This window comes from Cricetulus griseus, chromosome 3, assembly GCF_003668045.3.
Source record: "Cricetulus griseus strain 17A/GY chromosome 3, alternate assembly CriGri-PICRH-1.0, whole genome shotgun sequence".
Taxonomy (NCBI): domain Eukaryota; kingdom Metazoa; phylum Chordata; class Mammalia; order Rodentia; family Cricetidae; genus Cricetulus; species Cricetulus griseus.
In genome coordinates this window covers 186,971,215-186,998,978 of record NC_048596.1, presented here as the reverse complement: position 1 = coordinate 186,998,978, position 27,764 = coordinate 186,971,215, and the positions used below count along the sequence as shown (strand labels likewise).

Sequence of the window (27,764 nt, the reverse complement as noted above, 5' to 3'; positions counted from 1 at the left end):
ATAGAGTTCAAAGCCAAGTTGAGCTACATGTTGAGACTATGTCTTGAAAGAGGCTGACCAAACCCCAAACCAGCAAACAGAACCCCTAAACTATCCCCTCCAAGCCTATAATAGGTCCTGGGTTTATTAAAAAGCAGATTGCTGGATTGGATCCCACGGATTCTAACTCAACAAGTTTATGTTGGAGACTGAGACCTTGGGTCTTTAGCAGCTTCCCAGATGCTGCTTCTGGGAGTGGTCCTGGAACCATTCGGACATCTACTTCTTTAGAGACTTAGTTCCCAAGGGGCCATCTGCTTCCATACCTCCTGTCTCTTGCAGGTGGGTTGTCTGGAATAAGAATAGGGAGTAGGTAGAAGCAGGGGGATACTCAGTGAAAGGTTAGTGTCTATAGAAGCCAATCTACTTCAGAGCCAGTGTTTGACCATATTGATTTAACATGTGGCCCCCATAGTCAGTGGTCCTATTAATAGACGTGGGTGTGGGGTCAGGCTTTTGGGCTGAGGCGGGTGCTCCACTCCTCTGTGTGGGTGGAACTTCCTGGGGGGGCATTCAGAAGAGACACCTATCTAGATGGTCACTTTTTAAAAGCATGCGACATAGTTGCAGTTTCAACATAAAATTGGGATGAGGTCTTTACCATGGAGGGATTCCTGACTGAGATGGAGTAACACAAAGGAATGGCTCTGCCTCTGTTGTGTGGCCCTGGTTTTCACTCTGCAGTTATATGTATATACATGTATATCATAAGAATACCTGATAATCTTGCTCCACCCCAGCCCAATTCAATCAGTATTTGGGGAGGGTATGTTTTAGGTGAGAATTAGGTGACTGTATGTACAAATGAGCAGACAGCTAGTGGCCTCCAACTGACTGCTGTACTCAGAGCTAGGGAGGGAAGAAGAAGGTGGGGGTCTTCATTAGCATTCTCCAGAATCCAAATTCCAATGAGGACTTACCTCCTACAGTGAATAGAAATGAGATCTGGAGGCTGATGGAATAAGACACAAGAGAAACAGTGAGGGATAGCATCCCCGAGTTGCCCTAATGTGACCTGTTCATCACTCTGAAGACGACTACTTCTTTAACTTTTAAGAGAAAGCAGAAATAACACCACATCAAAGCAGAGTCCTGTGTGGGGGCTGATGACATCTGAAGGAGAATCAGCAGTCCCCTACATGGGACACTTGTATGTGTAGTGTGAAGAGCATGAATGGATACCGTGCCTTCTTACAAACTGGGATCACTGTGAGTGCTTAGCTGTGGGGATCACAACTATTGAGACTGCACAACTATTTTGCCTGAATGCAGATCTGTGTGTGCCACTATAAATTTTAATGTGGAACATAACTTTCATGTCTGTATTTGTAAAACATAACATAGAAATAACTTCCTCTATAATTGGACACATATACAAAAGTCCTTGGAAAATCTCCATTTTCTTCTCTATTGTTAGGATGGCACAGAATGTGGCCTGTGGGGCTGAGAAGGCATTGGCTGATGAGGTTGTGACTTATGGGGTGATCCCCTTCAGATAGTAAACCCATTTGATTCCAGATTCGGTGCCTTCACACTGAGGGCAGGTGACAATCAGCTTGGTGGTGATAGGGGTTTTACTGCCTGATGGGTTCCCTTCAAAGTAGACTGTGATGTTGTTGATCTTCTTGGACCGCACGGACTCTGAAGCCCGGATGGTGAAGGCTGGGTTCTCCACAATGAAGGAGAAGGTTGCTGTATGCGAGAAGACATTCTTGAAGGGGATGACGATGTTGTATCCGGCTCTGATTAGGAAGGGGCCTTGGGGCTTGGGGGGCAGAGCAATTCCGAAGAGTGGGATGATGTATTCACCACCTATGAGTGACAACAGGCTCAGGATGCCTTTGGTCTCACCCAGGTGGCTGGGCTCAAAAATGACTTCCACGCTGACCTCGGTGCCACCCTGGGCTCCTGGGGCTGCATTAATGACTCTTTCCGTGTGGAAGTCAGAACAGTCTATCTGAAAGGGAAACAGAGTACCTTGACTCACAAAGGATCCTAAAGAGACTTTCAGGAGCCCAAGTCGAGCCCTTCTACTCTCTGATATTAAAGGATTTAGGTTTGTTCGAGGCTGGGCAGGCTGTAATGTGATATCCTATACACTGTGGAGTTGAGGTCTTTGCAGGCAAGCATCACTCATTACTATCCCAACTTTGCTACTAAGATGTTAATAATGAACCTTAAGACGCACAGCTAGATGATGATGGTGGGGAGAACTGGGACTGTTCTCCATATCTAGTTTTTTTTTTTCCTTTCATTCACATGGAAGATGGGGCATTCTGGCTTGGACAACACCAAACAGTGCCATTTGCATCCTAGAACACTTAATTGTCCATGAGTCCCATCAGGGTCTTTTCATCCCTTCAGTGCTATGCCAGAAGAAGCATTGAGATAGGAATTGTTCTTCAGCAGAATCCCCAAGTAACTGTGATAAAAAGAGTCTTCTATGGCCCCTTACTGGATAGACAGTCCAGGCAAGAAATAAACCCCTTTTTTTCTCTTTTGAGACACCCAGATCTCAGGGTGGTTACTACACATAGCCTAGTCTCTATTGATTGATATGATAGCCAAGAGACCCATGCTTCTGGTTATAACCATGGATTCTTGATTTTCACTGGGGATATGATCATCCATCTTAAACATCTCTCTTGCTTGTTCCCCTTGGGTTGGGGAAATTTTGTTCCATGGGATATTGGGAGAAGTGTTGTATGCAACTCATTTTCCTTGTGTGAATGTCATGGTAAGTCATCTTGGTTCAAGAGGGCCAAAACAACTTTACAGAACAGAGTATTGGGACAGGAAGAGTCTTGGTGGCTGATGTCATGGAGTTGCTCTTCTAGACCAGATGGCTTACATTACTATTGCGAGAGGCACACATTTCTATTTGCTGTTATTTAGATTTTCTGCCTTGCACTCCAACTTGTCATAATGGCTAATGAATATGAAGTGCTTGCTATGGGCCATGTACTAAGGAGTAGGCTTTGCAGATATATTGCGTGCACATAAGGGCCCGTAGTACTCCTGTGAGGTTGCAGGTCGCAGGTTGCTATGGTTTGAATGTCATCACTGAAACTCATGATGAAAACTAATCTCCTTGGTGAGGTAATAAAGATGTGGGCTCTCTAAGAGGAGACTGGGTCATGAGGGAGGCCCTCTTGCATGAGTGAATCCATCCATGGACTGGCAGACTGAAAGGCTAATGACATGACAGTATATCTGTTTACAAAAGCCAGCTGTTCCTCACCCCATAGATCCACCCCTTATGACTTTGGGACTCCTCAAGGGAGTACTCACCAGCAAGGGGGCCTTACCAGACGTAGCTCTTCGATCTTGGACTACTCAGTTTCCAGAATTGTGAGCTAAATAAACCGTCATTTATTCATTTTATAAATCATCCATCATGTGGTTTTCATTTATAGAAACGGGAAATGGCTGAGACAGGGCCATTATCTCCATTTAGAGTTTAGAGGGATTAAGCAAATCACCCTGAGTCCACTCACCCTATAGTCCTCTTACCCTACAGCCTGCTCACTCTGCAGCCCGCTCACCCTGCAACCTGTCATCCTGAAGCCCGCTCACCCTCTAGCCTGCTCACCCCAACAGTTTGTTCACCCTGCAACCTGTCACCCCTCAGACCACTCACCCTGCAGCCTGCTCACCCCATAGCCCTCTCACCTTACAGTAGTACTCTGTCTTCTGCCTGGTATAATTGGTGAACTTGGCCAACATGCTTTGGTTGCTGCCAAGAACGGTCTGGAAGTGGACAGGTTTTTCTGGAGGTGCAGGCAAGGCCTTCAGACTAAGCTCATACTGGTAGTAACCCAAGTCACTGTTGTGCAGGGTCAGTCTTCCAAAGGTTTCTCCAGCTTTCAGCGGCTGGAATTCAAATGAGAATGTTCCCTGCAAGAGAAGGCAGAGGCGTTTGTCATGCCGGAAGTTTGACTCATCCTCTCCCACCAAGTGACCTGCTCCAGGCCTTGAAGCAGGTGGTGGCAAAAATAATGCTTCAGATACAAATACTGACGCTGACCCTGAGCATGGGAACTTCAGCCCAGGTTAGCCCATTCTCTCTCCCTTTCACCCCCTACCCCCGCTTTCTCTATTCCAGTTATGTCTCCATCCCAAATCTCTCTGACTCTAAGAAACAGGTAATGGCCCCTTTCTAGGGAAGCACATTTATGGAAACCAGCAGGCAGCTAGCTGGGGGTGTAGATTAAGTAATAGAGCACTCCCAGCAACCCCATGCCTGAGTCTGGAAGCAGATTATCTAGTCTCAGGTGTGGGGATGGTTAGATACCTGGTTGACTGCCAGATTGTGCCTCATGAGACACAGCCCTCCCACCCCCCATTGCCATCCCCGGCAAAGACTTCCCAGACAAGCTGCCACAGCTAGAGTCCTGATTGTGCATCGAGCAAGCATTTGCTGTTCTGCAAGATGCTAAGTTCGAGAGTAATTTTTTATGGATCAACAGATAACAGACAACAGATTTTAAAATAATTGATAGGTTCAATGGAATTCCATCCAAAATCCAGAGTTCTTTTTATTTTTCTTTATTTCTTCTGAGCAACTTGGCTTCAAAATTTACATAGCCGTAAAGAGTCAAGAATAGCTGATGTATTCCTGAAAAGTGGCAAGGGGGTGAGATGAGGGTTTTTTTTTTTTTTTGAGACAAGTTCAAGTTGATCTCAAACTCAATACATAGCTGAGGATGATCTTGAACTTCTGATCATCTTTCCCATACCTCTGGAGTGCTAGGATTACAGACAGGTGCAACCATGCCCAGTTTAAAATGAGAATTTTAGTTAGTCTGAGATGATTCATATTGACTTGGGGAGCAAAGTGAAACTTCCACTCAAATTATACATAGGTTTAGGGTAAGAGGATAAATAGTTACAATATTGTTTGGACATGCCTCAAATACCTATTCTATGCTCAAACACACAGATCAGCTAGGCTCAAAATAACAAGGACAAGCTAACATCTATAATGAAAGTAAGTATAAACGTGACTTCAAACTCAGATGTGAGTTGGTAGAGCCCAAAGTTCCAATAGTGATGAGCCTGGTAAGTATTAACTCCTGCATGGTGGGGAAGCATCAGTGCTGAGAGCCGGAGAGCCTAGATTACCCCTGAACTGAGGGGATCCACATAGCCTAGAAAGCTTAGTGGGCCATTCCAGCAGAGGCTGGAAGGGTGGTTTCAGTTGAACTGCAAGCTGTTGTAATAAGATTATCTTAGTGGGGGCAGTAGAGAATATTGGAATGCTAGAAAGGAGAGGCTGAACTGGTCAAGCGATGCAAGAAAAATAAGATCATGAGTTTGAGTCCATTCTGGGTGACACGGTGTCTCAAAGAAGCCAACCCAAAACACCACCAACAAAAACTGACTGAAGCAGCCTGGCTTGGAGAGAAATCTTTGAGAGTAGAACTTACTTGACCACACAAAGATATAGGAGACAAAGGATAGATACAATCCTGCTAACAATGGTCAGGAGAGCAGAGAAAACTAACCTAGATCCTGGAGATGAAAGAAGAGATGGAGTAGGGAACAGGCAGAGTTGGACAAGGGTTTTGGAGGTAGGGAAGTTTAGACAGTGAGTTTTGGAATGATAGACTGATAAAAAGGAAGAAAAAGGAAAGCCCATCTTCCCCTTGGTTCATAATTCCTGATCATGTCCTCTTAACCATGGTTGGAGGTTCTTGTGTGGCTCTCCAGAACACTCTGTAATAAGCAAGTACAAGCAACATATGTGCAAGCATGTGTATGTGTGTATATATACATGCATGTTCATATAAATGTGTATGTGGTACATATGTATATGTGCATGCATGTGTGTGTGTGTGTGTGTGTGTGTGTGTGTGTGTGTTTTATCCTGATACTTTATACACTTTGCTTTCTTTTTCACACTAAAATCCATGATACTCTGTGTGTGTGTGGCCTGGGGATTGAACCCAGGATACCCCAGGCATGTTGGCCAAGTGCTCTGCAAGTAAGGTACACTTCTAGCTCTATGATACTTTTATAATTATCAAAAAGATGTTTTACTTTAGTTTGGACAAGGCAAACAATCAATAGACAAAGTAATTATAAGAGAGTCCATTTTACCTGTCCATACTAAAGCTAAGTGCCCCCAGTTCATATGAAGACTTTGGCTGTAGAAGAAAGGAACATGAGGTTGACTGTCCCTTGTCATTATTTCCTGCCCTCTATCAGGGCTGGCCCACACTCAAGGGTTGCAGAACACAGACCCTGAGGCCCCATGGTTGGAAACCTCTGTCATAGCCCTCCAGGGTCCCCTGGCAGAAAGGGCCTTACCTCAGAGTTTGCAGGCACAGAAAACTGGGAAGGTAGGCTGATGTCATTCAACTTGCACTCTGTAGAGAAGGTCACAGAATAGGGCAGGGGATTCTCCAACTTGATGGAGGCTGATGCACTCTGGCGGACTGAGCTTGTCATCTGGATGGTTTTTATAATGCCAGAAGGGGTGACCCTGAAACTCATGGTGTAGTACAAGAACTCATTGGTCACCTCGTTCCGGAAGATCACCTGTGTTCACAGGGAGAACAGAAAGAAGCAGGGGAGAAGAAACGTTAGCCCAGGGTCCTCTGCCTGCACTCAGTGTCTCCTGCTATCTGGGAGCCTTGCTGAGAACATGAAGCACACACACTAGGTGGCATGGCCAGCCAGTCTGATCACTGTTGGCAGCCTTTCTCTTTAGGAACTAGAGTCTGGCTTTTTGCAGGCAAGAGATGATTTAAGAATTTCAGTTCACTTTAGAAGACACTAGAGCAGCTTGGTCCATTGGCAGAATTTTACCAGTGGGGGCAACTAGGCAACCCTAGAGAACAAGTGAGATCTCCATACCTTCAAGCTATAATGGGATTCATGCCTACTACTGTTGCTGCCAGGGTTGTTAGTGAGAATGACACCAATGACAGACAGAATCTAATGCTTACCGGGGGGGTTAGTATACGCTAGGCTACATGATCCTCACAATGCATCAACCATGTCCTCACAGAGGAGGGAATGGAAGTGCAGCAAAGCTCAGTGACTTGTTCAAGGTCATGTGTAAAGAGGTGACTTCCTGCATGGGGTGACTTCAGAGCTCACCCAGGGAACACTAAGCCTCCCCTCCCTACAGGTGATAACACTGCTCATCTGTCAGAACTCTTCCAGGGGGAACCGGGTTGCTGTCCTGGTGTGCTTGTGGGTTGCTCATATATAGCAACTTAAAACAAATTTCTTTTGAGACAGGGTCTCATGTAGCTCAGTTTAGCACACAACTCCAGAGGCAGGCCTCACACTCCCGAGTGTTGGGATTTCAGGTATGTGCCACTGTGCCTGCATTTCATATGGTTACTCTTGTGAAGCAGAATCTATTCAAGCTTTTGCTCTTCTTAATAAATTGGATTATTAATCTTATCATTATTGGGTGGCAATTTTATTTATACATCCTGGCTTCTACATACATTCTCTTAAAGACCTTGTCTGATTTTATACTTTAAAACCATTCCCTTGGTGGTTCCATCATTAATAATAGCTTCAAAGACTGTTTATAAACAACACTCAAGGCTTCAGTCCTGACCTCTCCTGTGAGCTATGAGTTCACATATGCCCATACGTCAAAGCACTTACCTCATTTGAAAAAGTTATACATTGACAGAAGAATGTCTGTTTCCCTCCCCTAGACTGTACTTCATAAGAATAGAGAACATGCCTGGCTTTGGCCATTGCTGTGTTACCAGCACTTAGCACAGAACATGGCCTATGTAGTCAATGCATTCCTGTTAAACAAATGATTAGGCAAGATAGCACAGAGTGAACACTATGGGTGTCTGGGGACAGGTCCTGGAATATGGCATCTGCTAGTGTCTAACACGCCAGGGTCAAACCTCCAGGGGCTAGGGTAGGTGCCATTGATGTGGTGATACCTTTGCAGTGTATAGTCCCTCCTTGTGGGAAAAGAAGTTCAACTTGTAGTCTTTCTTGGAGCCAGATAGTACATCAATATAATCAAGGCCCTTTAGAGTAACACTTAGGTCTGGTTTCTCTGGTTTTAACATTTCCACAATGACCCGGAATCTGAAGCAGTACAAGAGAGGAGAGAGAGACAATTAAAAAACAAAACAAAACAAAACAAAACAAAAAACAAAAACACCGAGAGACTCTGATGTGAGACTGTCCAAACAAGGGAAGGAAAGGGCTGTGTCTATTGCTTTTATGGAGATTGTGTGGGTCTGTGGTTCTAGTCTTCATTCTGCCACTAACAATGACAATAACTACCATTTATTGAGCCAGGCACCCAGTAGTCCCTTTTCCATATTAGTTACTGATATCCAGCTGTCATAATGTCTAGAGGAGGTTTGTTTCATTAACACTTCAGCTTTATGGAAGAGGAAATACAGGCTCAAAGAAGGACCATAACATGCTCAGACAACATGTGTGGCTATTGGCAAAACTGGGGTTCAGACTTAGATCTGAGCTTTTGTCTACTATGCCAAGCAGGTGGTCTTCAGGAAGATGCCCTTCTAGTCTCCATTTCTTCTCTGTGCAAGGAAAGGATGAAGCTACTTGCTCTTGATCTCTGCTAGTCCTTGTATTCCTCCCTACCTCCTGTTGTAAGCACAGTTTGAGGGGCTTTCTTCTCTGGCTAGTAGCTCAGGCTATAAGACACTCGGCAATAACAAAGATGATGGCCGTTAGGATCATTGGGCATTTATTTTGTGGGAGGCAGTGTGTTATGATCTATAAGAATCAGCACTGAACAAGAAGACTGGGTTTGAGTCCATGAGACACCTGGCTATCTTGACGACTATGTCTCTGACTCCTGAGCCTGACATTCTCTGTAGGCCCTGAGCAGGGGAAGGACCAAGACGGATGGTGGAAGTCATCTGCTCCCCCACCCTGACTGTTCGCCCACTCCCTCACCTCTGGGGCTTGTTCAGCCAGTTGCTGATTGGCAGGAGCTCAGTATAGGGAGTCTTACATGGAACCTCACGGAAGATATTGGCAACAGCTTTGGGGAGTTCGGTAGTCCCGTGCAGGGCATATAGCCAGCCAGTCCCATCCGGGAGGGGAAAAAAGAGAGTGCCCTTGGAAGAAGAAGTGACAAATCAGAATGACACAGAAGATCCTATATTAACAGGCACCTATCTGACCTGGAGTGGGCAAGTAAGTCTAACACTTTTACTTTAAAATTTTAACTTTTGATGTGTTACGTGGTGTGTGTGTGTGTGTGTGTGTATGTGTGTGTGTGTGTATGTGAGTGGTATGTGTATGTGTGTATGTGGTATGTGTGTGTATATGTATGCATGTATGTGTATGTGTGGTGTGTATGTATGCAAATATATATCTATGTGTATATGTGGTGTGTGTGATATGTATGTATGTATGTATGTATGTATGTATGTATGTATGTATGTGTGGTGTCTATGAGTATGTGATATACATGTGGGTATGTAGATGAGTGAACCTGTGTGTAACCACTTGGGAGTCAAAGAAGGACACTGTGTGTCTTCCTTTATTGCTTTCCATGATATTCCTTTAAGACAGGGCCTCTCACAGAAGCAGAAACTTCTTGTATTGGATAGAGAGTGAAGACTGAAGAAAATAGCATTTGCTTCTAAGTGCAAAGACTGGCTGCTTTCCTTTACTGATTTTTTGTTTGTTTGTTTCTTGTTTGTTTGTTTGTTTGTTTTTTTGATAAAGGGTTTCTCTTTGTCACCCTGGCTGTCCTAGAACTTACTATGTAAACCAGGCTGGCCTCAAACCTGGAGATGTGCCTGCCTCTACCTCCCAAGTGCTGGGATTAAAGGCATATGCCACTACCTCCTGGTGTGATTTTTAAAATTACATTTCAGAAAGATTTATTTTTATTATTTTTATTTATGTGTCTCTGTGTGGGTATGTGCATGTGAGTGTAGGGCCTACAGAGGCCAGAGAGGGCATTGGAGTCCCCTGAAACTGGAGCTATATAGGGGCTTTCGAGCTACCCTACATAGGTATTGGGAACCAAGTTCAGGTCCTCTGTAAGAATAGCAAGTGCTGTTAACTGTTGAACTGTCTCTCTCTAGCCCTTAAATTGCATATTCATGTATTTATGTACTTACTTATTTATTGTTTTGTGTGTGTGTGTGTGTGTGTGTGTGTGTGTGTGTGTGTGTGTGTATGTATGTGTGTGTGTATGTATGTGTGTGTGTGTACACATGACACTGCATGTGAGGAAATCAGAGGATAATTTGTGAGAGTCAGTTATCCCCTTCTAACATGTTGGTTTTTGGGATTGAACTTTGTAAGGCTTGGTGGCAGGCACAGGTACATTTATCCACTGAGACATCACGATGGCTCTCTTCTGAGTTTTATTACAGTTACCTTGCTGTTACTGATACACTTAACCTAATATGAATTTGTCGATATTTGGTCTAGGGCTTCACTTGAGGACCAAGTCCTTGGAGTCTAAGAGAAACATAGGCAATGGGGGAGCCACTGCCTGACAGCGGTCACGGCTTCCCATCGTTCCAGGATCTGGGTCCTCACTCCTCATTTGAGTATTCTTTCAACTGTGAGCTCTAAATCTGCAGTCTGGCTCCTGTCTACACAGCTCCTCGCTTCCTCTGTGCCAGAAAGCAGGTGGAAGGCCTCAGTTTACCTGGTGCTTGCGGTTCTCCAGATTCATGGTGCGGGGCCTGTAGGTGATCTCGTAGGGCTTGTTTTGCTGATGGGCCTCCAGGGTGATGAACTCCGGCCCCTCCCAGTGCTCACCCTCAAAGATGGGGTGCAGATTCCAGGTCTGGTTGGTGCGGTTTGAGAGCAGGATGGTCTGCGTGTGCCGGGAGCGCACTTGGCAGTTGAAATTCACCACCTGGAAGAAGCAGGACAATCACGTTCCATGCCGTCTCTTCTGAACTGTCTTTCAGGGGCCAGAGCTACAGTGTGTGCATGAGGGAAGAGAGGGTTTTTGTTGTTGTTGTTGTTTTTGGAGACAGGGTTTCTCTGTGTAACTCTGGCTGTCCTGGAACTCGCTTTATAGGCCAGGCTGGCCTTGAGCTCACAGAGATCCACCTGCCTCTGCCTTCCTAGTGCTGGGATTAAAGGCACGAGCCACTACTGTCCAGTGGGAAGACAGCGTTTTTTTTTAACAGTTTTTACCCATAGTGAATTCCAATGGACAATTTCCTTTCCCCTCATTTCCTCAACAAATATTTTTGGCTTCCTTCTTTCTAGCTCTGTGTGTCCCCATATGTAGGTATACACATACATGCACACATAAACGCACATACAAATTTTGAATCTGGTTTCAATGTGTTTCATATGTTCACTCCATTAAACACGTGATTTTTGAGTCACATACATTTTCCTGCAAATGTCATGGCTTCACTTTTCTTTCCAACTGTACACAATTGCATTGTGTAGTGGCTGGACACACACTGTTAGTCAAATCATTTCAGTGCAGGCATGAGGACCTGTGTTCAATTCCTAGCATCCACATAAAAGCCAGGTGTGGCAGGGTCTGCCTGCCACTCCAGCACTGAGGGGACAGAGGAGACAGGTGGATCCCTGAAGGTCCTTGAACAGTCAGCCTAATTGAATTTATAAGCTGTAAAATATTCACCTTCTGCTATGCCCTGTACCAGCTGTACCATCAAAGCCACTGGCATGTCCCATCATCTATGGGAAGAGCTTCTCATTAGTCTCGCTTCCTCTGACATCTGTCAGCATCTGGTTTGACTCCTTTAAATAATGCCATTTATTTGACTCCACAAATCAAATAATGCCATTCCTCAACTCAAGGCCCAAAGTTCTCCTGATCCAGAAGAAGGAACAGAATGCTTGTGTGGCAAGCACTTCACTGACCGACCGAGCTATGCCCTGCTCCCTGCTCACCGTTCTTAGGACAGAATTTTATCTAGCCAGTCTCCTTGCAACTGCATTGAGGATGTACTACTTGAGTCACAAGTTGAAGAAAGAACATGAATTAAGTACAGGAAGAGGGAGGAAAGATTATTCAAGCAGTGGGTATGGCATGTGCAAAGTCCCCATGGCAGGGAGGACTGGACTGAATGCTCAATGCAGGTGTTGAGGACTGAATGCCCTTGATGGCCTTACTCCCGCCTTTGGCCATCCCTGACCAATGCCTACTTGCCTCTTTTACTGCAGGTGGTCCCACACAGACCCCAGACAGGGTGAGGCTCAGAGGGCTTCCCCCCTGGATGAAGCAGAGAATGTTTTTATGGAGACTCTCCTTTCCTATCTCAGTGGGATGGTAGGATATTTCTAAAGCAACCTCCATGCCTGCAGTGATGTAACCTTCTTCAGGGTTGATGGAGAAGTGAGGCTTGAATTTCTTGACATCCCATTTAAACCTTTTCCAAGACAGAATAAGACAAGAGAGACAGTATGTTAATATTCTGAGGGTGTGCAAATAAAAGATGTCACTTGGACTTTTGACAGCATGGCCCCCACCTTGCCTACTCCTTAGGCCCTAGGAGGAGGAACCCCTGTTAGAGCAGAGGTGGTTAGAGAACATGGGCCAAGATCACTCTCTGGGTAAGGGGACTCTGCTCCCTCTTAGAGTTGAACAGGGGTGAGAAGTGGCTGCATTTATTGTCCATGAATGACAGCTAAGGAAAGTATGTATGAACATGTACACATTTGTTCCCAAGGTTGCATAGTTAGCAAGTGGCTAGTCTAGACCACAGTCCATTAAGGCTGTAGCCTTGACCATCTCATGCACTACTTGTATAGATCCAGAAGGGAGGCAACAAGCCCTTTATGTGAGAGCTATGCCTGTTCTTGGCATTGAGATCTTGATGACCCCATGGGGTCATCCCTGTAATTGGGCACTTGGTATGGGCAGAAGGCAGAACATGAATGGTGCAGAACAGTCCTTCCAAAACAGGGCTACCATATAACATCCCTCTTGGTGGCACAACACTGAGTCTATGTGGTGAGGGCCCCTAGGGCATGTAATGGGCAGCCTGGACAGCCGTGTCAATTCATGAACAGCAAGAAGGAAAAGCCTGGGTTCTGGTTCTGTCTTTTCATTTCCTGGCTGTGGAATCTCTAAGCCTCACTTTATTCATGAAATAAGGCTGTAAAGCGCCTACTCCAGAGACTGGGTTGATTCCAGGTAAGCATGCCCAGCCTTGTACCCATGTTTACTGATACATATGTGATTTAGAAGCAAGTTAATCTTTTTATACATCATTTATCCTAAAACAGGTTGAGAATTGTATTTTCTCTAATTTTATCTGATGGGAATGTTGCCTAGAAAGCACACTTTGTCTCCATATCTCTCCTCACTCCTCCCCTCTCTCTCCATCCCTTCCTCCCTGCCTCTCTCTTTCTCCTTTCTTTTTTGTGATGCTGGGAATTGAACTTAGGACCTAGACATGCTATGCAATTGCTCTGCTGCTGAGCTACATCCCCAGCACCATCTCCTCCTTTAAACAAGGAGTCTAATGTGGCCTTGAACATACATAGCCAGAGCTGCCTTAAACTGCTGACCCTCCTGCTTCCACTTCCTAGCCCTCAAGTGCTAGAGTTATAAAGAAGTACTAATATGCCTGGCCTTAGTTCTTTTTTGTTTGTTCGTTTGTTTGTTTTGTTTTGAAGAAAGGGTATCTCTATGCATTATAAATCCTCCTGCCTCAGTGTCTCAACCACAGAGATTATACTACAGTATTAGTTGCCTACAGCTGTTGAGATTAAGTTGGGTGAGGCGTGTGATGGTCAAACACAGGACTGCACTAAGGTTTTCTACCGTGTAATCATGGTAGTAGCTGTTACTGTAATGCTTCATCTGAGGCAAGGAACAGAATTCAGAGATGTAGATGTCTGCTACGGCCTCTGGTGGGAGACGCCGCTGTCCTTCCTACCTTGCACCCACATCGCCTGTGTTCATCATGAGGATGCGCCGTGTTGCTTGTGTCTGATGCACTACAGGACCAAAGGGAAGATGCTCCTGGTCCAGGGAAATCTCTAGGGCCTGACAGCAGCCGCTAAGGAGAAAGAGGGGACGCAGTAGTCCCATCCATTCCATGAACACTTCCTCAGAGAAAGGAGGGATGCGCTTCTTGGGGGCAAAGGTAACTTCTAGCTTGCAAAGTTCTTTGGGCTTCAGGTTGATACTGTAGAAGGGCTCCAAGGTGATGACCTAGACAGGAAGACAGCATGTCTCAGAAGCTGAAGACAGGGAGGCTCCTCAGGCCTCAGTGCTCTGAGGTTTTGCTGCTGGAGCTCTCAGCCCAGAGATCAAATCTCATATGTTACCAGCTGGGCCATCTTTGATAAGTTACTCAAGCCCTCCCCTTCTCTGCCTCCGGAGTTCTGGGATTAAAGGCGTGTGCCCTGTAAACCTGCATTTTCTAAAGTTCCCCAGGTGACTGTATTCTAAAGTTCAGGAGCCACTGCGTAAATTCCCATCTGGCTTCCTCTTTCCCCTTAGTCCTGTTGAGAAGCAAACTCAAATCTGCCTCAAGGAAGACAACTCTGTACACTATGTCCAGAGCAGAGAACAGTTGGCAGGAATGCACTGAGGCTGCAAGGGGGTGAGGTGAGGGACATGGGAGAAAACAATAGAGGAGCAGTCCTGGAATTTCCCAAGGACTTCGGGAGCTAGCCTGAGGTAATGACTTAAGACAGGTCACTTTCTGGTTACCTTCTAAGGGGCAGTTTGATATAGCCATCTGGGGGTAAAGTTCACTGACAGAGTACTTGTACACTAAGTCAAAGATCCTGGATTCTATGCCCCCACTCCTGATAAAGGGACCACCAAGCAAACAAGCAAGCAAGCAAGCAAACAAACACTGATCAGGCCAGGCGGTTAAGGGCCCTCACCAACTGGAACTGGAGAGTTTAGTTGTGGATTTGTGGTGAAAGGAGAACAATTTTTTTCCTATTTGTCTGCATGAGACAGTGGGCAACATGGTGTCCTGGGATGAGATACTCTCTGGCTGGCCTCTCACAGCCAATTTTTCTGTATCCTGAAAGCCCCCATGGCCCTGCCCGCCCCAGCCTTCCCACTTCCCTACACTGACCTTGGCTTCCTGGAGTTCTGGAATGGAGAACAGGACTGACAGGCTAAAGGTGAGCTGGGCAAGGCTGTTGTTTACGATGGAAACTGTTTTCTTTACAACCTGTCCTGGCAGGACAGCTCCTAACTTCACGATCCTGTTGGCTGGGTCTAGAATTAAAATCTGTGTGACCAGAAAGAATAGGGAGTAGAGTTTGTCAGTCAGTGTGGAAAACAAACATAATGCTTGTGTCTCGTAAAAGTAAGGGCAGCTCCCTCTTTCCATGACCTAGCTGCTTCATATCAGGTGCTCCTTCGTTTCATTACTACCTTCCACCCACTCTGAAGATGGGAGCATTGGAACCTCTGAAACATGTAGATTTCCCCTCTCTGTGTAACTTATCCCAATCAATGTTTATGTGTTAGCGCGCGCGCGCACACACACACACACACACACACACACACACACACACACACACCTGTGACTTTCTTTTGTTCTGACTATAAATGCTCACACAGCCTCTTGGATTGTGGATCATGTCATGCAGGTTAACCCAGGTCTTGCTACCAACTCTTCACCACTCATATTTGGCTTACAATGAATTATTTCTAGTTCTCTTTGAATCAAGAGCCATGCTTTGCATTGACAAGACACACCAGGTGGCAATGTCCTATTGCTCCTGTGGCTTGGGGGAAGGCTGCCACACACCCCTCTCCCTGTTCATTTGTTGAAATAGCCTGTGCATTCTTGAAGATCTTGATTTTTTTTCAGACTTCTCAAACCTTCTGTTACAATACAAATATCACCACCCGACAAATACCAAATATAGTTATCAGGTGCCAGGAACACAGGGGTGACTATCAGGACAGGACCATTTCCTACAGATGTGGGATCCACAGCTGGCCGAGAACATTCACCAGTGAAGGTGAGGAGGAGGGATACATAGTTCACAGCTGACCCCTATGTGTGCATATGACACACCCTCCAGTGGGGCATTGTATTCGACACTTCTCCAAGAAGTGTCTTTAGTGTTGCAGCTGTCAGTTCATCGATACAGGGAGTCTGGTTCTGAGTGAGAGCTGGGATTTGCTTCAACCTAGTTTAAAAATTCCTCCCCACCTTCTGTGATTCAGGACAGCATCTTGGTGGGACCAGATATTTCATGGAGCAATTCCAGGAGCAGAGAAGGGGAGCTGTGGAGTGATGGGGGATATGCTTCTTTATATGTGTTTCTCTTATTGGTTGATGAATAAAACACTGATCGGCTGCTATCCAGGCAGGAAGTATAGGTGAGGTGATGAGACGAGGAGAATTCTGGGGAGGGGAAGTGAAGAGAGGCCACCAGGGAGAGACACCATATACAGAACGGGATCTGCCAGGCATTCTCTGGTAAGATAAGGCCATGTAGAAATACATAGATTAGTAGTTATGGGTCAATAATTAAGACAGAGCTAGCCAATAAGAAGCCCTAGCTATTGGCCAACAGTTTTATAATTAATGTAGCTTCCATGTGTTTATTTGGGGCAAAGTGGCTGTGGGACCAGGTGGGACAGAAACCTCCTCTTCAGTGGAGAGGTGTAGATTCCAGTGGCCAAGAGTCTGGAAAGAGGAAGGAGGAAGGTTGTGAAGCCCCGCCCACTGTCTCTTACCTTCATTTCTGTACCTTTCCCTTTGATCTCCACTATCTGCTGAGAGAGCCCATTGATTTCAAAGGGGATGAGTTCTCGGTAGCTGATAGCTTCCCGAGGGTAGAAGGTAATTGGGATCTCCACTGTCTTCCCTGGCTTTATCACGTCCACACTGAAGTTCACCTCAAGGTGTGTGGTGTTGGTGTATAAACAATCTATGCTGGGGAAGACCAAGAGGAAGGGGTGTAAGCAGCAAGAAGGCAGAACCGGAGGGACTGAAGGGTTCCCTATGCTCTCTGGGCTGAAAGGTGACTGATTTCCTACCCTGCTATCCTAGAGTCAGGGGAGTCATCAAAGATCTGGAAGAGATGGCAGTGAGTACCAACTCATGTTCTTTTAGGTGCAGTTAAGTTACTCAGCCTCAGTTACACCCCAAGGTGCAGGTGAGAGCAGGTCTCACACCCAGAAGCTCACACTTTCAATCCACATATGTGCACAATGTATACCTGATGCCCTCAGAGGTCAGATGAAAGCTTATCTTCACCCTACTCTCCCTGGGCAGGAGGGTACCTACCCTTTTCTAGCAGAACTTCCCCTTGTCTTTCTGATGTGTTTTTGGAGAAGGAATTCAGATAAATGGATGCACAGAGCTCAAGGCCTTAAGAAGACTGAGATGATATTAAAAAGAAAGACTATAGGTAGATAATACTTAAAGTATTTATTTTTAGTTTGTGCATATGATTGTTTGCCTACATGTATGTATGCACACCATCTGCGTGCCAGAGTTCAGAAGTGGGTGTTAGATCCCCTGGAACTGGAGTTACAGATGGTTATGAGCCACAGCGTGGATGCTGGGAATGGAATCTGGGTCCTCTGCAAGAGTAGCCAGTGCTCTCAACCCCTGAACCATTTCTCCAGCTTGGTAGATACGACTTTAAATTTACTTAAAACTAAATGACAGTCTTGTGATTTAATATATAGAGTAATACCAGCAGCAGTAGCAGCAGCAATCAGTTACTGAGTCCCAGACTCTGTTCTAAGAGATGTGGTCTCCTACTTCAGGCATGGAGACAGGCATAGAGAATTAAAAAATTTTAGATGTGGTCTTGGCATGGTGGTACAGATCTGTAATCCTAAACTTAGGAGCCTTAGATAGAAGGATACCGAGTTTGAGGACAGCCTGGGCTACATAGTGAGATTTCATCTCAAAACTAACAGACAATATAGTCCCTCACAACAACAAAACAAAAAGAGTGAAACAAAACAAATCTGCTCAGTGTCATGGCTATGAAAGAGCTCATTTTTGAACTTGGATTTGTGTCATCTTATGTGGCAGTGACAAGACATACATAGTAATTAAAGTTAAAATTAATTAAAATTAAATTAAATTAAAATGCAGTTCTTGGGTTGCACCAAGCTACTTTTAGCTAAAGGTCATTATATTGGACAGTGTAAATAACCATGTTTTTCCATGGCAGAATGTTTCTCTGTAGAACTGATTCAGAGATCTGTGCATGAACACAGGTCAGAGCTGAACTAGATTCTCTCTCATTAAGTCTGAAAAGGTGTAGAGACCTGGACTGAAACATCCCACAGGGCTGATGCAGACAGGTTGGGTTTGATTTGGAAATTTAGGCTCAGCACAGACCTGCTATTCACTGCAGAGCAATTCACTTTTAACTGTTTCAGCTCTTCCCAAATCTATTGCAGGAGCAAACAAAACAGAAGCTACAGGAGTTTGCATTAGGTAGTCATTTGACACAGCCCTCTTGTGGTGGTGGTGGTTTGAGAGAAAATAGCATCCAAAGGGACTAGCATTATTAGGAGGTTTGGCCATGTTGGAGTATGTGTGGTTTTGTTGGAGGAAGTCTGTCACTGTGGGGGTGGGCTTTGAGGTCTTTTTCTCAAGCTTCACTCAGTGTGACAGTCAGTCGACTTCCTGTTGTCTGGAAGACATAGTATTCTTAGCTGCAGCACTACATCCTGCTGCAGATGGACTGCATCTCTGAAACTGCAAGACACAATCTCAATCTTTGTGAGACTTGCCATGGTTATGGTGTCTCTTCACAACAATAAAAACCCCAACTAAGACAACCTCTACAAATCAAAAAGGGGATGCTTAGCAGGTAGCTCATGGATGCCCAAGCTGGATCTTTCCCATAATTTTTGTCTTGGTAAAATGAACTAGCTAGCATTAACTGTCAACTTGACACAGTCTAGAATCACCTGGGGGAAGAGTCTTAATTAAGTATCTTTAGCAGGCTGGTCTGTAGGTGTGTCAATGGGGGATTTTCTTGACTGTTAACTGATGTACAAGGGCCCAGCCCACTGTGGGTGGGCAGGTGGTCCTGGGCTTTATAAGAGAATGAGCTTAGTTTCAGGGTGAGCTGTGAAGCAGCATTCCTCCATGGTTCCTGCTGTACTTTCTTGGTTGTAAGTTCCCTGGTTGGAGGCAATGCTCAGTGGAATAGCAAGCTGTCCTGGCTTCAAGTTCCTGCCCTGAGTTCTTTTCTGACTTCCCTCAGTGATGGACTGTGACCTGGATGTGTCAGATGAAATAAAATCTCTCCACCCCTAAGCTGCTTTTGGTCAGAGTGCTTCATTACAGCAACAGAGATAAAAGTAGAAGACAGGACTTCCCCTGCATGAAGCTTGTAGGCTCCTCAAGTTGTTGTAGAATCATCTTGCCTCTTTGTGAAGACTGCCTACCTCATAGATGATTCTTCTTTGTTGGTGACCACGAGGGTTTGTTTATATGGGGGCATCCCAGCTTGGTAGATGAAGCAAGTCCCAAAGTTGAGGCTGGTGAAGGAGAAATGGACAGCTGGGCTCACAGCACAGCCTAAGATGTTGCATATGAATGTTGGACCATGGCTGATCTGCAAGGAGAGATGGGCCAGAGGACTGTAATTAAAGGCAACAAAGACAGAACAATGCATCCATAAGGTAAGAAAGAAAGTGGTTGGTGCTTTACAAATTACAGGGCTCAGGGTGCCTCTCCAGAAGAGTCTGCTTCAATAGGACTGAGTTTATTTGCTTACAATTAGCTACTCTAACCAGAATCCACACTGGTTCTTGCTCTGTTCCTCCAGCATTGGTTCAGCTTGAAGATGGAGTGGTTGGCAGGAATGGCTAGTTATCATACACGGTGCGACTGTGACTGCCAATACGCCTAGATTAAAGGCCTTATTTTTCACCTTCCATTGTGTTTCTGTCATTGGGTAGTAAATAAAAGATAAAAGGGAAGCTGGGTGGTGATGGCACATGCATTTAATCCCAGCACTTGGGAGGCAGAGTGATATCTTTGAGTCTGAGGCCATCCTGGTTTACAAAGTTAGTTCCAGGATAGCCAAGACTGCACAGAGAAAACCTGTTTCAAAATAATAATAGTAAAATAACAATAGATGAGGGGGGTCTCCTATCCTGACTAAATAAAGTTTATTAATCTGTCTGTCTGTCTGTCTGTCTGTCTGTCTATATAACTATCATCTATCTAATGTGTATGGATGTTTTATTTGCATATATGTATGTGTACCATATGCGTGCAGACCTGTGGAGGCTCTGGAACAGGGATTACAGACAGTTTTCAGCTGCCACAGGGGTGCTAGGAAACAAACCCAGGTCCTCTGGAAGAGCGGCCAGTGTTCTTAACCACTTAGCAGTGTCTCCAGCCTGTGGGAAAAGTCTTTTACCTTCTTGGTCTCACCCTAGAATGCTAAAGGTAAGAAATGATGGCTCCCTCAACAGTATCTCAGCTCCAAGATATGCATGTATCCAAGTGATGCATGGGCTGTCTTGATGCCAGGGAATATGTTGAAGCTTTTCAAAGCCCCCTGTAAACAGATACTCCTCTAACTTGTCCCTGTGTTTGTCCCCAAGTGCAACTGCCATCTTAGGTGGTTGCAACTATCCAACAGTTGTTACCGATTATTCTGGACAAATGTCCCATAAGAAAAAAGAAGATGTAAAATGGCCGTACTTTGATTCACTTGAAATGAAAATAAGCCCTCTGAACAGAGGCTCCCACTGAACTTCTAGATTGGGGCCTGGTGAGATGGCTCATGGGTCAAGGACATGTATACACATGAACTTCTAGATTGGGAAAATAATGACAGCTCCTTTGCAGTGGAGCTTTTGAGGCAGTCCAAACCCTCTCTTCCTGCTCCAGTGGCTAAGAGGTTCACTGTGCATTCACTGCAGAGCTCTTGACTTCTGAGACTGCTGCAGAGACTTGGGGGATGGTGGGAGGTGGGAACTGGGCAAACTGAAATACTGCAGACCTCATTGCTTTTATGGATCTGTATAATGCTTCTAGGACAGTCCATTTCTAGAGTTTTGAGAGAGTTGGTTATGGCAGTGTTGTTGCTGCTGTCAGAGTGCTTTTCAGATGTCCTTATCTGACATCAGAATTCTTGGCTTTTCATTTAATACCTTGTTTCGGAGAGTGTTGTGTATATACCTTCTCTGTCCTTTCCAGCTCTCTCACTTATTTTAATGTCTGAACAGTATCACAGTGCATGGATGGTCATTTGCTTTCCAGTTGACTCAGTTGAGGCTTCTGTTTCAGAGCTTGTGAGAACTGTCTCCAAAACAACCACCTTGCAGGAATTGCTGGAACGAACCAGCTGGGACAACACACTACAGATTCTTTCAGCATTTGGAAAAGATTAAATGCTCTCACCTTGATTTTGAGCTCCAGGCCCTTTAAGACACATTTCTGATATGGTTGGAAAGACAGGCTGGCCGGTTCTGACTGTCCCACATCTACGCTGCCGTCGGTGGGCGTGAAGTCCAAGTATTGCAACAGGGTTTTGGGTCCAGAGAGCTCTGCCTGGTAGCTGAAGTTGAACTTGCCAGTGTTGATGAAGCTGAATTCACACTGAACACATTCATTTAACTCCACCTGAGAGACAGAGGGAGAGCAGAGCAGTGAATAAAAAACAAACAGACAAACAAACACAAACCATCCATCCTTTGTCTATGGAGAACTGTTCTTTGGGAAATAAGGATGGAGAATGATATTGATAAGCTGGGTGTATTAGCTGAATGGAATTGGATATTCCAGCAAGACCCACTAAACGTTGGGGTCCTCTTATCTGAAGTATAAGTTGGTAATTTAATTCTTTGCTCTTTCTTGGTAGTGAAAACCTTCCTTGTTTGTTAAATGCAAGTGTTTATATTCCTCCTTACCATACCATATTCATCCTATAAAAAACAATAAAAACAGGAGGCTGGGGAGATGGCTCAGAGGTTAAGAGCACTGGCTGCTCCTCCAGAGGTCCTGAGTTCAATTCCCAGCAACCACATGGCGGCTCACAACCATCTGTAATGAGATTCGGTGCTCTCTTCTGGTGTTCAGTCATACATGCATACATAATAAATAATAAACAACTCTTTAAAAAACAATAAAAACATTCACTTGGTAATTACATAATTATGGGGATGGATTTGTGTCTGGTCTCTCTAGTATTTGAGACAGGAAGACTCAGCTCATACTCCCTGTACCACGTCCCCTAGCTAAAGTAAGGTCCTTGTTACCTCTTACCTCATAGAAGTTTATGGTGTTGACCTGGTTGGACATCAAAAGGATGCTCGAGCCTGTCCTGTCCTTGCACTTGACCTCTGCATTCATAATGTAGCCCTCGGCCTTGACATTGAGTGTCAGAGGGTGGGCTTTCTTTTTTATATTACAGATCAAATTAAAGTTCACATCTCCTTCTTGCTTTGGTGTGAAGAAAATATCAACTGGAAACCTGATAGGGAAACAGGATAGCAGATTAATGGACTAGGCCAGCCTGTGAAAATCTAATGAAACAAGAGTCCACCAAATACACTCTGAGCAAAGGACACCAAAAACACCACTCCAAATGAAGTGAACTTTAAAGATTTTCCAGGTAAACCCAGGAGTTGCTTTGTGGATTCATACACAAAAGACCACAAGGAAAAGGCTATGAATGTGAAAAAACATTGAGATGAAGATTTAAAGTTAAGGGCTGGAGAGATGGCTCAGCAGTTAAGAGCACTGGCTGTTCTTTCAGAGGGCCTGGGTTCAAATCCCAGCACCCATTTGGCAGTTCACAAAGCGCCTGTAACTCCAGTCTTAGGGAATCTGATTCCCTCTTCTCCCTCTTCTGGCCTAATTGGCATTTCATACATATGTTGCACAGACAAACATGTAACTACCAATTCACACATAAAAAAAATTAGAATTCTCAATGCCCCATAACTTATCAAGAAAATGAACACTGGGGAGTCAGGCAGGATAGAGATGAAATTGCATATATATAAATCTTAGAGTTGGGGGAAGTTTTAATTTTTATTTCTTTAGGATTTTTTTTTTTGGTGTGTGTGCATGCGTGTATACATCATCAGTATGTTTATGGAAGGAGGTCAGAGGACAACTTATTGAAGTCAGTTCTCTCCTTCCACCATGTGGGTTCTGGGCATTGAATTCAGGTCGTCAGGGCTCGGTGGCAAGTGCCTTTACCACCAAGTCATCTTGATGGCCCAGAAGAGATTTTTTTATAAGTGACAGGCCTGGGACCCTGCCATGAATCCTGAGGACTTCACTTTTTGCTCACCTGGACAGTGGTGGGATCCAGCCTTCCATTGGACATATAATCAGGCTGTTGTTGAATCCTTCAGAAAAACGGGAGTTATCCTGGAAGGCAAAATTGAACCCATGCTCCTCCTTGTTGATGATCTTCACGGTTTCTCGGGCTTCTCTGCCTGGGGAAGAAACACCAGCCCTCAGCAAAGGCCTCTTGCCTGGTCAATGAGGTATCATAGCAGATAATGCTCCACATATAAGAGGAAGGCTTCACAGAGCAATCTCAGCACCCTAAACTCCTCAGCCACAGACTGCCTCACTTCCTTCCTCCTGCAGAGGATTCATTCCTTCTGGAATATCTCTCCTTTAACTGATTACCCTTTCTAGAAGGTAGATTCTCTGACCTGGCCACAGCACTGTTGGGACTCTGCTGACACTGTTCTCTTCCCTCGCCCCTTTAGTTGAGAGTTGCAATGCCTTCTTGGGTCTGTAATGGGGAGTGCCCCCTCAGTCCCTTTGATGGCCCACATCTCCATAAAGAATCCCTATGTTGAGTTCTTCTGAATTTGACCTTGGATGGCCCAGGGTTTTTCCTGTGGAGGGTCCTGACTCATTATTTTGTTTTCTCTTTGGCTAATGTTAAAACATTTATTTTCCCACAAAACTTTAGGGTCTTCTTATCCAATTCTCTTCCTTCCTCAATCCTTTAGAGATTGAGGCCATCAGATTTTGTGAATAACTTACATTAACATAAGTGTGAACCAAATATCACCAGGGGGGGCATATCTATCCTGTGCAACCCTAGCTGGGATTCTAATTGAAATTTGATTAAATTTGCACTTAATTTTGGGAGAACTAACCAAATATTTAGCTCTTATTTGGAGGCATTTTAATGTGATTTAACTCTTGACATATAGGTCTTGGGAATTGGATTTATCTTTGGATATTATACATTTACTAAGTAGTAAGTAGAGTTTTTATTTTGGTTTTTGCTTCTAGGTATTTACAGCAAAAAGGGATGAAACTGTTGATATTTTGTACATTTGTCTCACTCACTCTACCAAATTACCTTGAGCCTACTAGTTTCTGTCTCTCCACTCTTGAGGCTTTTTTGTGTACAAAGTGATCAGCCACAGCAACTTAGATTACTAATTTTTCTTTCTCCCTTAAAGTCAATACCCATTATACTTATTTTTTGATTTTTCATATTTGTTAAAATCTCTAAGAAAATGTTCAGTTACAGAGGTGTTGGTAAGTACTCTTGCCTAACTCATTTTAATTCAAGCAGTTTCATTGGCTTACTACAGGGAACTATTTGCTCATCTCTTGCTACAGGTTCATATTTTTTATGTTTTCCCTCCAACTCTCATTTTATTGTTGGAGGGTTTTGAGGGTAAGGATAGGGAGGAACTAGTGATGAATTTCAGTACATTTGGTACATTAACATAATCATATGGTTCATCATTATTTATATAACAATTATACTGAAAACTACAGCACTGCATTCTTCATGTTGTTTGACTTACTATCAAGAATATTGTTGTCTAAATAAACATCTAATGAATCACTTAAAAATTCTTTGGCCTTAGCTGTAGTTTACAACCTACTCATAGCCATGTGAGAGACACATAGAGTTATAAGGTATCTGATGGTTGCTTCCTTTACATCACAGGTCTTTGCTGGAATGTTACCTTTTTTTTTTTTTTTTTTTTTTTTTTTTACCATCTACTACATTCCTAGTCTTTCTACCCTGCTGCATTCTTTCCTATAACACATATCAACCTCCGACTTACTGTGTATTTTACTTGGTTTTGTTAGTTTCTTTCCAATGATTAGAATAAACTTGAGGACTTTATGCTTTAAATTAATGATACTAGATTGGCACATCCCACAGAAGAGTATTTGGGCCAAGCTAGTATCTCTCCACCCTCTGTACTGGAGATTGAACCAGGGCTTTAAGCATACTTGCCAAACACTCCACCACCAAGCCACACCTCCCTTCAGCGTATCAGTAACAATTTTTGATGCATGAAAAGAAGGTAGAGGAACTGAGCACCGTGGAACAGACCAAGCACCAATCAAGCACAGCCCACAGCCTGGAGGTGGGGAAACACGCACAAGACACAGGGCTCTGAAGATGAAGAGTCAGTGCAGGTCCTACAGGAACCTGCCCAGGAGACTCTATAAAGCATCCCCCAGGTATTTTCAAGGTGTTAGGGTGTGGCTGCCAAAGATAGTTGATAGAAATGAGATCAAAAGGAAACTATCACATGACTCGCTGATAAGTGACAGAGGCTTTCTGACATATTTCTGGGAGGTTCCAAGAAGAGTGCCCCACTTTAGTCTGCTCCTGGAGCCCTTGATGACAGAAAGTCATGCCAAGTCAAAAATGAAAAGCTGACCAGGCCACCTTACCAATGAGGAGAGAGCTGAAATTGAGATGTGTCTTGTCGAGAATGAGGAGGGGGTCTGTGGCTTTGCCCACCAGCAGGAAGGGGACTGAGATATTGTGCTCCGGGATAGAGAAAGTCCAGAATGCTTCTGTGATGTCCAGGTGAGCAGGGTGGAACTGGAACACAATCTAAGAAGACAATTCAGAAAACAACAGTGAGAGACACGTCTTCCTTGTCCCTTGGGAGATCTACTAGCATGAGGACCATAAGAGGTTACATTTTCCTAGGTTGTCATTACTGCCTAAATTAGATATGGCCATATCAATGTCAAATAGTTTTCCCTGTCATTTGAGGAGCAGAGCCATCCACCCCATCCACAGCCTCTGCTAATTATACTGTTTTACAGCCGTGCCATTCTTTGGATGACATTGTTGTAGCTCAAACTGGCATCCATACCAAAGAAAGACAACCCATATGTCTGTCAACAGTCTGGCATATAGCCCAGTTAAAAAAAAATCATTGCCAGGGCAACAAGATCACCACCCTGTCTCTCCCCTCTGTTTGCCTGTCTGTCTGCTTGCCTGCCTTCCTGCCTGACATTTTGTCTCTGAAATTCAGAAAAATATAATGAGTGACTGGGCTGGATGAAGGTTAGCTGGGCCATGGCATGCCACAGTCTATTTGCTAAGTGACAATACAAAGGAGCAAAAACATAGCTAATGAAGATGGGAAGAAACTGGCTTGGAGAGAGAAAATGGAGAAGATTGCCAGGAAGAAGCAGAAAGACCTGGAAGGAAAGTCTGTTCTCAAAAGCTACCATATACCTGCTTCCACCCCTGGGCTAACCTGAGTGAGTCTCTTTGTACTTGGTCGATCAGGATTGGAAGGAAGAGCAATAGCATTTGGCAAGGCCCATGCCAATGACAAGATAATGCAGGAAAGATGTTCTGGAGCTATGTCACTTCAATGACATTATGTCACCCAAAACCAGCACAGTCTTGGATGACAGAGTCTGCAACTTACCTCTCTAGGAATTGGGCAGGGTGTTTGATACATTTCTGGGTTGTTGAGAAGGGGTGCATCCAAGCAGGACCACAGCTATGGTGGACCTAGCTCCTGGATCCTATGTTGAATTAGATGGCTTTGGGCACTGTCAATATACAGAAGCCAAGTGGAGAGTCTACACATATGCTTCAGTTTGTTTGGGAAGGTTTAAAAATAATGAGCTGACCGCTAATACATAGGACAGAGAGATACACATGGAAATACAGAAATTTGGCATTTCCAGAAAAGTCTAGAACAGGCCACCCTGGGCCTATTTGTCTGTGTGGTGATCATCTGCCAGAGAAGGTGAAAAGCCAGTGGGTCTTGGTGCCAGCACTGCCGATCTCCCTCTGACTTGCTTTATTTGGGTGACCTTATGGAAGGCATTAAATATTTTAAAAAAGATTTCATTTTTAATTGTGTGTATATATGTGTCTATGTGTGGGTATGTGCATATGAGTATAGGAGTCCAGAGGCCAGAAGTGACAAATCCCTTTGGAGCTGGAGTAATAGGCCTGTTATGGGTGCTGGGAACTGAACTGGGATCCTTTGCAAGAGAAAAAAAAAAAACATTCTTGACTGTTGTCTCTCCAGCATCAACAACAGCATTTTAATTTATTCTTACCTCTCTCTCTCTCTCTCTCTCTCTCTCTCTCTCTCTCTCTCTGTGTGTGTGTGTGTGTGTGTATGACGAGCACACATGTGGAGGTCAGAGGACAGTTTGTGGGAGTTGGCTTTCACCGTCCATCAGGTGGGTTTCAAGCTGGCAGCAATCACCCTCCCAGCTGAGCCATCTCACCAGCTTCCTGAAGGTATTTGAATTCATAATTTTCATTTCATGGATTTATTGCTACACACAAGAGTCTCTGTAGAACTCACTGGCCAGGGAGCCTACATGTATGCTTTGACTGTCAAGTTCACACATACATCTGACCACCTGCCCTATATTATAGTGGAAACATTTAGGACTAAGCCACAAGTTAGGACTCTGTTCTTACCTTTTTCCTTGGGATAGTAAAAACACGTCCCTTTGCTGCTGTTAATCTTTCAGATACAGATGGTTCAAAATATCCTCATACCATGAGCGCAGGAATCCCCA

At 44.5% G+C, this 27,764-nt stretch overlaps 1 protein-coding gene across 2 annotated transcripts in view; it reads right to left on the bottom strand.

The window, feature by feature from the left end:
• Positions 1-1,314: 1,314 nt before the first annotated feature.
• Hydin (HYDIN axonemal central pair apparatus protein) overlaps positions 1,315-27,764 on the bottom strand; it is a 323,803-nt gene continuing 297,353 nt past the window's right edge. For both annotated transcript variants that reach the window (XM_035442673.1, XM_027405997.1), the window contains 15 exons: positions 25,644-25,809; positions 23,260-23,407; positions 22,224-22,431; positions 21,360-21,581; positions 19,388-19,557; positions 16,700-16,898; positions 15,075-15,233; positions 13,914-14,191; positions 12,179-12,398; positions 10,685-10,897; positions 8,965-9,128; positions 7,968-8,118; positions 6,352-6,582; positions 3,712-3,936; positions 1,315-1,996 (listed from right to left, as the gene is read on the bottom strand). In XM_035442673.1, the coding sequence (XP_035298564.1) occupies positions 1,514-1,996; positions 3,712-3,936; positions 6,352-6,582; positions 7,968-8,118; positions 8,965-9,128; positions 10,685-10,897; positions 12,179-12,398; positions 13,914-14,191; positions 15,075-15,233; positions 16,700-16,898; positions 19,388-19,557; positions 21,360-21,581; positions 22,224-22,431; positions 23,260-23,407; positions 25,644-25,809 (3,237 nt within the window). In that variant the 3' untranslated portion in view covers positions 1,315-1,513. The remainder of the gene's footprint in view (positions 1,997-3,711; positions 3,937-6,351; positions 6,583-7,967; positions 8,119-8,964; positions 9,129-10,684; positions 10,898-12,178; positions 12,399-13,913; positions 14,192-15,074; positions 15,234-16,699; positions 16,899-19,387; positions 19,558-21,359; positions 21,582-22,223; positions 22,432-23,259; positions 23,408-25,643; positions 25,810-27,764) is intronic.